Raw genomic sequence first — 10377 nt, 5'->3', positions numbered from 1 at the left:
ATGTGTCAATGCTTCAAAAAGGGAGAGTAAGGAAAAAGGCAGTAAAAAAACACATTTCTCTAATAAAGATGGTTTCATTCATTCATTCATTCATTCTTCTAAGACTGCTTCATCTTGATCATTGTTGTGGTGGGTCTGGAGCCTTCCTCGGGTGCCAGGCATGCTGTAACACATGGGACTTGTCCATCACAGTGAATAATAGATTCACCCTATCACTCACACACAGTTTCACACAGCCAATCCATGAGACTCTGGGATGAAGCCGGAGAACCCAGAGGAAACCCATGCAGACCCTGGCAGAGCACATAATATGGAGAACTCTTTGCAGTTTGCAGACTGTGACACAAGCTGAAACCCAATTCAATTTAATTGTATTTTACAACCGCTGTGGTCACAAAGCAGCTTAATTCTGGGTTCTATCAAGACAAGGTGACAATGTTATGGAAAAGGGAAAAACCTTAAGGGGAACAAAAAATCTAAAGGAGAACTCATGCTCCTCTGGTTAACAACAGAGTTAATCAAGCAGACAAATACACAAATGGCAGGGGACACTCCATTCAGACAATCTATCTCCAGCATTAGATTAGACAGGATGGGGTAGTTGTTCAACCAGGGACAGGAACATACAGAGAGTTACGTTTAATATTGGACTCTGAGGGACTGAATATTTTGAGGATAATTACAGTGTGAGTTGTGGCTTTGGTCGACTTCACTATCAAAGTGGCAGCAGAGACACGTGGACTCCCAGAGACATCAGTGTCCCACAGCTCCACCCTCAATAAACATGAGTGATCATGTGAGAGCAGTGGGATGACAGTAGATTTAATCATTCTAGGCAAAAACGTGTAGCACCCAGTTATCTAAGTAGGCATGATGGTTCATAACACAAAATAAGTTCACTTAGGTACTGATGGACAAGGCTATTTGTATCTTTCTATGTCAACAGAAGTAATTCTAGAGTAAAAGACATTGTAATCTATTCTAAATTTGACTGGCAGCCAATGAGGGGTGCTGATAATATCAGTCTAACATGGGATAAGTTTTTAGTTTGTGTAAGAACTCTTGCTCGCTGCATTCTTTTTACTGGAACATCCAGGAAAACAGGGCATCGCAATAGTCCAACCTAGTTGTTTCTTAGATAATTCTTAGAAATATTTTAAAGATGAATAAATGGTTGTCTGGCAATATTACTTATATGTTTGTCAACCTTTGTAAAACTTATATGTTGTGCCTAATGAAGCTGTAAAATTATTTAAGTATAAATTTACTGTATTAATTTAACTGACATCCATTCTCTTTTACAAAGTCCTTCATCTGTGCAGTAAAAGTGAAATAAATTCTGCAACTGTAGGTGAAGCCCAAGAGCAAAAATACCAAATCTTACCTAGTGTTAACAGTCTTAACAGTCTCCAAAGATTTATTCATTAGATTTACCACAAGTTTACTGTTATCAATATTACATTTTTAATTAAATGGATGGTGGTGCAGCAGGTAGTGTCGCAGTCACACAGCTCCAGGGACCTGGAGGTTGTGGGTTCGATTCCTGGGTGACTGTCTGTGAGGACTCTGTCCACATGGGTTTCCTCCGGGTGCTCCGGTTTCCTCCCACAGTCCAAAAACACACGTTGTTAGGTGAATTGGCGACTCAAAAGTGCCCGTAGATGTGAATGTGTGTCGCCCTGTGAAGGACTGGCGCCCCCTCCAGGGTGTATTCCCGCCTTGCACCCAATGATTCCAAGTAGGCTCTGGACCCACCGCCACCCTGAACTGGATAAGAGCTTACAGATAATGAATGAATTAATTTAATGAATCATAAATAAAATAGCTATACTATAAGGATAAGGATTGTATATTAGTTACAGGCAGCACGGTGGCGCAGCAGGTAGCGGAAGTTGAGGGTTCAAGTCCCACTCCAGGTGACTGTCTGTGAAGTGTTTGGTGTGTTCTCCCCGTGTCCTTGTGAGTTTCCTCCCATGGTTCAAAAACACACGTTGGTAGGTGGATTGGTGACTCAAAAGTGTCTGTAGGTGTGAATGTGTGTGTGTGTGTGTGTTTGTGTTGACCTGTGAAGGACTGGCGCCCCCTCCAGGGTGCATTCCTGCCTGGCGCCCAGTGATTCCGGGTAGACTCCGGACCCACCGCAACCCTGAACTGGTAAAGTAGTTACAGACAATTAATGAATGAATTAGTTACAAATGTTATGAAAGAATTAGGCAAAATTTGACAAATATATTTGCACCATTGGCATTTTCACTGTTTTTTCTGAAATCCATGCAAAACCTCTTATCTCCTTGAAAATTCTATTTTATATCTAGGGCAGCTATGTAAGACCTAGAAATTATGCATGAAACTAATGCTTATCCATTTCAGAAACGGAATTTACCGTCATAGTAACACATGCTGAAACATTTTAAAATGTTGTTATTTCTTATATTTCGGTTGGCTTGTGTGTTCATTTATTATTTTTTTATTTCTATTTTCTATTCGGTTCTTTCATGAGGGAAGATCATTGCTTGGGTTAGTATTTGACCTCCTCTAGAGGGCACTCCAATACAATCGCTCATAAAGGTTTGACGATCTACTGATTTCCCCAATCTTACATCAAGTGAGTAGTGGAGATTGCATAGACTATGTTGATTTGCCTGTGATGGGAGAAAACAGGGCATTATTTCCATATACAATTGAAAGAGTGAGTACATGTATTTCTCTACAATAAATATAACTGCAACTTGGGTGTGAACAATGGGTGAATCTTTCAATTTACTTAAGTCTTCAATCAGGGCTTAGGGTGAGAATTAAGGTGTCTCTCTCTCTTCTCCCTCCTCTCTCTCTCTCTCATTCCGACTTGTAGGCCAAGTCTCTCTTGCATTCCGACTTAATGATGGAGCAATTGAAGAATTTGTGTGAATGAATTAATAGGAAATTCAAAATAGGGTGACAAGGTGGCGCAGCAGGTCGTGTTACTGTTACACAGCTCCAGGGACCTGGGGTTTTTGGGTTCGAGTCCCGCTCTGAGCGACTGTCTGTACGTTTGGTGTTTTCTCCCCGTGTCCGCGTGGGTTTCCTCCCACAGACCAAAAACACACGTTGGTAGGAGAATTGGCGACTCAAAAGTGTCCACAGGTGTGAATATGTATCGCCCCTCCAGGGTTTGTTCCAGTGATTCCAGGCCCACTGCGAAACTGAACCGGATACGCGGTTACAGACAATTAATGGTCAGAATGTAATTAAATGTTGTTCACATCACCAAAGACTCAACTTTGACAACCCCAGGAGTTATGCCACCATTATTTCGGACAGGGCTAGTAAATAGTTATGCAAATAAGGCCGTTTAGAGTGCACTTAAGTAGGGCCACTAGAGCACAAGTGTACACTTCAGGAAGATTAAATTGAACACGCCCCGCTTTAGGGGCGTTAACAACAACAAGAACAGTGCCTCTTTTCTACAGCACTGCTTAGCTCCTCGCTAATGTAAAGCATCCTCCTGAAAACACACCGAACAGAGGAGGCGCAGCTCTAAATGAGACAGTTTGATGAGTTCGGTAAAAACGTTAAGCCTAAGACTTGTTCGCGGTCTCTCAAGGTGCAGATCAAATTGTGTTATATGCTTTGTTCTCCTTCAAGATTCAGCGTTAAAGGTAACGACACTTAGCCGCCAAGCTAACAAGCTAAATAGCAAACTGACTTTAACTATGGGCGGGTTTTGTACGTTTAAATACATTTGATTCGCTCTTTCTGATCATGTGTAGTCAGAATGTTTTAACACGAATTCAGATTTGTTTTAGAATGAGTGAATGTTAAAGTGGCTTTATTTAAGCGCTGTGACTACATTTTTATTTACTGAAGGGCTTGTTACGGATCCCTGCTGGTGACATCCCTTCCAAATAAATAACTTGGGAACGGCTTAATTATTAGTGGACACAGTATGACGTGGGAACGACTTAACAATGAGTGGAAATTACTTGGGGGGGGGGTATTCTTATGCGTTTTAAATTGTTGTTAATCTTATGCATATTTATTTATTTATTTATTCCTGTGCAAATTTAATTTATTGGTTACACGCCATATTAAGTCTCTTTGCATGCCTTTATTTTGAAGACACGTCACCAGAAGGGCTTCAGGGAAAGGATTGTTTGCAAGGCAAGGGTAAATAATGAACGAAAAGTTTATATATATATATATATATATATATATATATATATATATATATATATATATATATATATATATATATAAACAGTAACATGAAAAAAGTGAGGGTAAATTACAAAGAACACACAACTGTATAAGAGAAACAAAAAAATTTAACATTAATAAGAGATTATTGTGTAAATGCTATTTGTGCAGTAAATGCTAACTATAGCTGTGTCTATGTTGTAGGCTGCTGACTGTGTGTGTGTGTGAGGGAGTATGAGCGAGGTGGTGGAGGTGTTTCATGAGAAGCAGAGGTTGGAGCTTTGTGCCATTCATGCCTTAAACAACGTGCTTCAGGACAGAGTGTTCACTAAAGAGACAGCTGATGATATCTGTAAACGGTGAGAATACCAGCCTCTTAATTAGTAAACCTGTTTATACAGTATTACATGGGTCTTCTTTTTGTAAAAAAAATGGGCCAGTAGAACTGTGGTTTTATTTTGTAACTTTTTCTTTACTCTTGCTTTGCTGCCAGCCTTGCCCCTCAGTGTGTGGTGAATCCTCACCGCTCTGTGTTAGGGACAGGGAACTATGATGTGAACGTTATTATGGCAGCCCTCCAGAGCCGTGGACTGGCTGCAGTGTGGTGGGACAAACGTAGGTCAGTTCATCAATCAATGCTACTAAACCAATTTAAAGGGAATGTCAGTTTTTAAAACATCTGCTGTATCTACAGTGTATGGTTGATTAACACAGACATGTTTTCTTGAACTACAGTTGAAGACAAGGGCATTTGCAATGAAAATAAATGTTCTGTACACACACACACACACACGCACACACATGAGATATGAGGTAAAATATTAAACATATTGGAACCTACACCTGATCTACTTTTAACAGAACTGTGCTTGGATGGGATGGGCTTAGATATGTCCAGACTTTGAACTTAAAACTGTATAAAAGTAGTTCCGGTTGCTTAGAGCAGATACAGACAATAATTTGGAAAACAGTGACATATTTAAATGTGCTTTCCTTACACATGCTCATGTACTAATTCTGTGGGTTTTTTTCTGCTGAAGGTCAGTGGAGAATTTGTGTCTGGAGAAGGTTCAGGGATTTATTTTAAATGTACCATCGCGAGTGTCTCTGGGAATCGTGTCCCTGCCGCTGAGACGCAGACACTGGCTTGCAGTGCGACAGGTTAATGGACAATACTACAATCTTGACTCCAAACTAAAGGGTCCAGCCTGCATTGGAGGGGAAACAGAACTCAGGTAAGGATTGGTAGCATTTTTATTCAGAATTAAGCTGAGAGATGCATTCTTTTGATCTTTTTTAACCATCTCTCTCTCTCTCTCTCTCTCTGCCACAGGTTATTTCTCAGTGAGCAGTTAACTCAGGATGTAGCAGAGATGCTCCTTGTCGTTCAGAGGGAAGTGGAGGATGATGGGACTTGGTTGATGATGGGAGATGATTCTAGGAAATGATTAATCTCAGGACATGATTTTGTTGTGTGTTTCACGACTCCACATGCAAGCAGTGAGAGGGGTGAGGCTTCAGGTTTACCCTCCCCAAACAGTGCATCACTACCAAAGAATGAAGGATGAGAGAGAGAGAAATTATAGATGAATAAAAGACAGAGATGGGGAGAGGGAGTCAGAAGCCGAGAGAAGGGAGAGATAAATGTGATCCTTACACATGAATTAAGAGAGAATGCAGGATAAGTAACTAGAGAAAGATGCTACTACAGCAACTCTCTCCCTGTCTCTTGCTCCTATCTTTTTCTTCTTCTTCTTTTTCCTTGCTCTTGTTCTCCATCTCTTACTTCCCCTTTTTTCCTCTGTGTTTATATCTCTTTCTCAACTTTTCTCTATTGTGTTATTTTGGCCTTTTATCTTGTCTCTCTATTCTCTGTATTTGTTGTTTCCTGCACTTAATTTCTCTCATGTTTGGTTTGATTCGAATAAGGAGAACAGAGAAACAAAGATAATTAAAAAGAATATGAGAGAGAGTAATTCGCTGATGAATAAAAGGATGAATTAAAGGATGAAGTCTAAGTGACAGGAGAGAATAGTATCACTAGATCGTCTCTTTCTTATTCTGTTTTTGCTCTCTTTCCCCTTTGTTCCTTTTTCTGCTTTATCTCCTCACTTCTTTTTCTTTCAGTCTTTCTTAATTTTCCTGTCTCTTTTATCATTCTATTATAACTTATTTTCTTCCACTCCTTTCTTTTTCTACTCCCTGGCATACTCTCTCTTTTTCTTTTGTCTTTTCACCTATTCCCTCTCTCAGGATGTGTGTTAGAGTTGTTAAACACTTGTTTGTTTGTATCTGTACTGGTCCTGTGTCTCTGCACTGATGATGTAGGTGTGTGTGTGTGCGTGTGTGTGTTTAACTATGCACAGAAATGCTACAATTGTTAGTCTTTCTAAATACACATAATATAATTCTGCTTCTACCTGTTCTTCCAGTTGTTTATTTGCTCATGTTTTTCTCACTTTGCCACGTCTCATATGACACCAGAGAAATGCAAAAATTCACTAATAAAGTACAGTTCTTATTTAAACCAGGTCTTCTGTGGTCATTGCTGAAGGTTAGAATGTGGTAAAAATAGATTTAAATATCGAAAATAAAGTACAATTCTAAAACAATGAAAGGGGTACTTTTATTTTTTAATAAACTACATTTTTTTTTTCTAAAAATAGAAGCATTTTCAAGTTCTCAACTATAGGTATGAAGTAAAACACATAAGTTACTATGTTATTTTTTTACATAATCACCCTTAAGTTTTATACATGTTTTCTAAGAAAAACTTTTCAATTTCTCTACATACATTTCATACTTATTTACTCAAAACATCATTTATTGCTGTCCTCAGAAAATCACTCTCCTCTGAGATATTTCTTCAGATTTGGTAACAGGTAAAAATCACTTGAGGCTGTAAGGTGAAAGACTGATGTCCTGGATTTTTTTTATCTTAGACACTACTGTAAAGCATCATGAGCCTTTAAAGTTCTCTGCAGTCAGAAGTTTTCCCAGCGAAGTTAATCAGGAACTGGAGAGAAGGATTCAACCTGTCATGTCAACTTGGTGCTAACCTACCATTAAACTCCCATAAGGACATAAACAGAAATTAGCATTAGCATATCGGTGGGTTTTTCGGTTTAGATGTTTATGCCTCAAACTCGAACAGTCAGTTTACCAAAGCTACACGTTGTTGTGCAAAGCAGAGATAGAATTATTATATTTATTTAATTTGACAGAGAGGGAAAGGACTGTACATGTACTGTAAATGTCCTGTGTAGTAATAATCACAGATAAGGCAAATTCAACTGAGAGGGAACATTATTGTAATGCACTTAAAGCACCAACACATGCAAACACAACACTTCCTCCCATGTACATGTTCTTTATTTAATTCTTGGTAATGTAAAGTTATTAGTAGAAATGTAAATACTTCATTGGCAGTGAGGTTTCCGTTGCTTTGAGAGGGATAACCCTAATTTGCAGAAAAGTGCTAGAAGAAAAATAAATTATTGCTGTGTAGTTTTGTGTCCACTGTGGGTTGGTCAGTGGCTGAAGTTCTATTGCTCAAATGCTGCAGTGAAAAATAAGCAGAACTGCAAAAAAGTCCATTTATTTCTTGTCAAAACAGCAATTAAGTACAAGTTATTTATTTTGTAGTTATTAGATAATCTGTATTACTCACATAGTATAGCAAATTATTAAGACTGAGAAATAGTTTTCTGAAAATAATGGAATCCGTAATTAAGACAAAACTGGATATACCTAAAATATTCTGCTGCTGTGAACTGCACATTGTGGACACAGACATTCAAAAGTGTACACACAGTTTGTGTAAAATGGGAGCAAGTACACATGAGCTTAAGTACACAAAGCTCAATGGGTTACTGAGCAGTGAAACTGTGTTTTCTGTTTTTCTGTGAGATTCAGCACTAGACCTCCAATATTAGTATTTGATGTGGTTAAAATCCATCATATCCTCACAGCAGTTTCAACATTCTCAGTAGCAATCTTACATGAGCATGTGTCCACAAAGTCAGATATTTTTAGCTACTGAGGCGTCTATGATATATTTTTACACAAATGTTTTGTGACACAAAAAATAAACAATTTGTACTTAGTGGCCACCCGAAGTAGAAATAAATTAAATTATTTATTATTTTTTGGCCAGTTCTGTGCATTTCTCTGGTCAGCAGCCGGTCGGAGAGGCTGGACACTATTAGCCCTCTCAAATTCATCTTTTTTTTTTTAAATCTCTTATTTATTTATGCATCCAAGTGCATTAACACTCAAACATCATTTACAGTGAATATATATTTATAGTAATATTTCATATAGTATAGAGGGTATACTAGGTCATACAGAATTGCCACCTATAAAAAAGGTACAGTCAAATAGATTTAAAAAAGAGAGAGAAAAGAAAAATTGAAAACCAAACAAAGTGCCAGACGAGCTGCATAATTATACAAAGAAGTTGTGCCATTATTTCTACATGGACCCGTGACTCAACAATATTATAAAAACTCCAAAAACAGAAGTGGTAATACATTGAAAAAATAGAATACTACAGTAACGTCAATTCCATTCCCAAATAATTCCACCCTCCAGCAAATGTTCACAACAACACTAAAACAGATGGGATTTGAGGGCGAGGGAATGGAGGGTCTGTGTAACGTGTATCAGTTCAAGTTTTAGGCTTTGTGAGTCAAAACAAGCTTTAAGAAATGGATGTAAACTTTTATTGTTTCATTTATTCGTTTATTTCCTGTAATACTTCATCCTGTTCAGGGTCATAGTGGGTGCTACACTGAATCACTGGGCGCAAGGCAGGAACACACCCATTACAGGGCACCCACTCTCACACCTGTAGACAATTTCTCATACGGCCAATCCACCTACCAACGTGTGGTGTGGACTGTGGAAGGAAACTGGAGACAAGGGGTGAACACATCAAGCTCCTCACACACAGTGACCTATGGCAAGGACTGAACCCAGGACCTTGAGACTCTGGAGCTCTGTGGCAGCAACCATAGCTGCAGTGCCCTTCAGTATCATTAATTTAGTGTCACCAAACTAAGAGGGTGAATGCAGCATGAGTTAAGCATGCTGAAGGACCTGGTCCGAACCTGGTTTGTAAGTGTTCCATGCCAAACTGTGTCCATGTGGACCTGCTACTGGAATGTTTGGACTCTTTTACAGATGACTGTTGCATCAGTAGGATCAAACCAGTGATCTCCCCATGATAGGACCAGAGAAAAAATTATTGTGTATACATATAGTGTAAAAACCGATATGTGTGTACTGTATGATACTGTATGAGGGTAGGAAATAAATTGCCCATGTGTATTTAAAGTCCTAAACATAGGCCTAAATATAACCAGTACAATATTATATGCTAGAATGAAACCTGAATAAAAACCAGTTTTTTTCTTTGTCAAACTGGAGAGATAAAATAATGAGAGTTTACATCAAATTCATCTGACATTTGAACCGATAAACATTACACAGAGCATATGGTGGATTATACATTTCAAACTATAACTCATTTATCTGTCAGTCAAACAGCCAGTCTGTACTAGCTAAGTGCTTTTAAACTTCAGTGATACTTATGTCACGCCATTTGGTTCTCACCATCTAGCGTCCAAATCTCTTTTAAATTAGTTTTCAGTGAAGTGTCCATCCATATGAAAACTAAATATCTGCTTTATTTCTTCTTTTAATACTATACATTAAAAATTAGTGCGAGTACAGGTTCCTGGAGTGGGCGGGGTTTGGGTGTGATTGATTACCCCCATAACCCGTCAGCATGCTGGGAGAGTACTGTACTTTTTGGAAAGCCAAGATGTCATCAGTCAGAATGAGAAACAGATCCAAGAGGAGGACGTATGCAAAGAGAAGAAAGACAAGAAAAAAAAAGACAACAGCGAACAGTCAATAGACTGCAAATATCAACGGGTAATTCTAATTATTTTCAAAACTGCTGCATTACTAAATGCGTGAGATGTAAACAATGTTATTTAGAGTGGGTTTGGTTTGTGTGAAAAGTTTAATAAAATCACATTGCCTGATGCTTGAGAAGGTTTCGGCCACTTAATGGTGAAAAGGGGTTGAGGGGGGATTGTTTCACTTGTTTTCCCCCTGTCATCATTTCGTATAAAACTCATTAGACATGTAATTTATTGGTGGTTGTGGCAATTTAGCAAGTTTATCTAAATT

General features: G+C 38.5%; 2 protein-coding genes across 7 annotated transcripts in view; one reads left to right on the top strand and one right to left on the bottom strand.

The window, feature by feature from the left end:
- The first annotated feature begins 2568 nt into the window (after positions 1-2568).
- Positions 2569-6685, top strand: josd2 (Josephin domain containing 2). Of its 2 annotated transcripts, none has more exons than XM_066683138.1 (5): positions 2569-2689; positions 4381-4535; positions 4670-4795; positions 5217-5411; positions 5510-6685. In XM_066683138.1, the coding sequence occupies exons 2-5, from the start codon at positions 4411-4413 to the stop codon at positions 5622-5624; spliced, it is 561 nt and encodes a 186-aa protein (XP_066539235.1). In that variant the 5' UTR covers positions 2569-2689; positions 4381-4410; the 3' UTR covers positions 5625-6685. The 2 variants fall into 2 exon arrangements, with proteins under 2 accessions (XP_066539235.1, XP_066539234.1); XM_066683137.1 differs by lacking the exon at positions 2569-2689 and adding an exon at positions 3402-3638.
- Positions 6686-6850: 165 nt separating this feature from the next.
- The window catches only part of ttyh1 (tweety family member 1), a 29644-nt gene continuing 26117 nt past the window's right edge, over positions 6851-10377 (bottom strand). For all 5 annotated transcript variants that reach the window (XM_066684045.1, XM_066684046.1, XM_066684044.1 and 2 more), the window contains one exon: positions 6851-9981. In XM_066684045.1, coding sequence (XP_066540142.1) covers positions 9898-9981 — 84 coding nt within the window. In that variant the 3' untranslated portion in view covers positions 6851-9897. The remainder of the gene's footprint in view (positions 9982-10377) is intronic.

This window comes from Hoplias malabaricus, chromosome 10 (assembly GCF_029633855.1).
Source record: "Hoplias malabaricus isolate fHopMal1 chromosome 10, fHopMal1.hap1, whole genome shotgun sequence".
NCBI lineage: Eukaryota > Metazoa > Chordata > Actinopteri > Characiformes > Erythrinidae > Hoplias > Hoplias malabaricus.
This window is presented reverse-complemented; position numbering and strand designations above follow the sequence as displayed.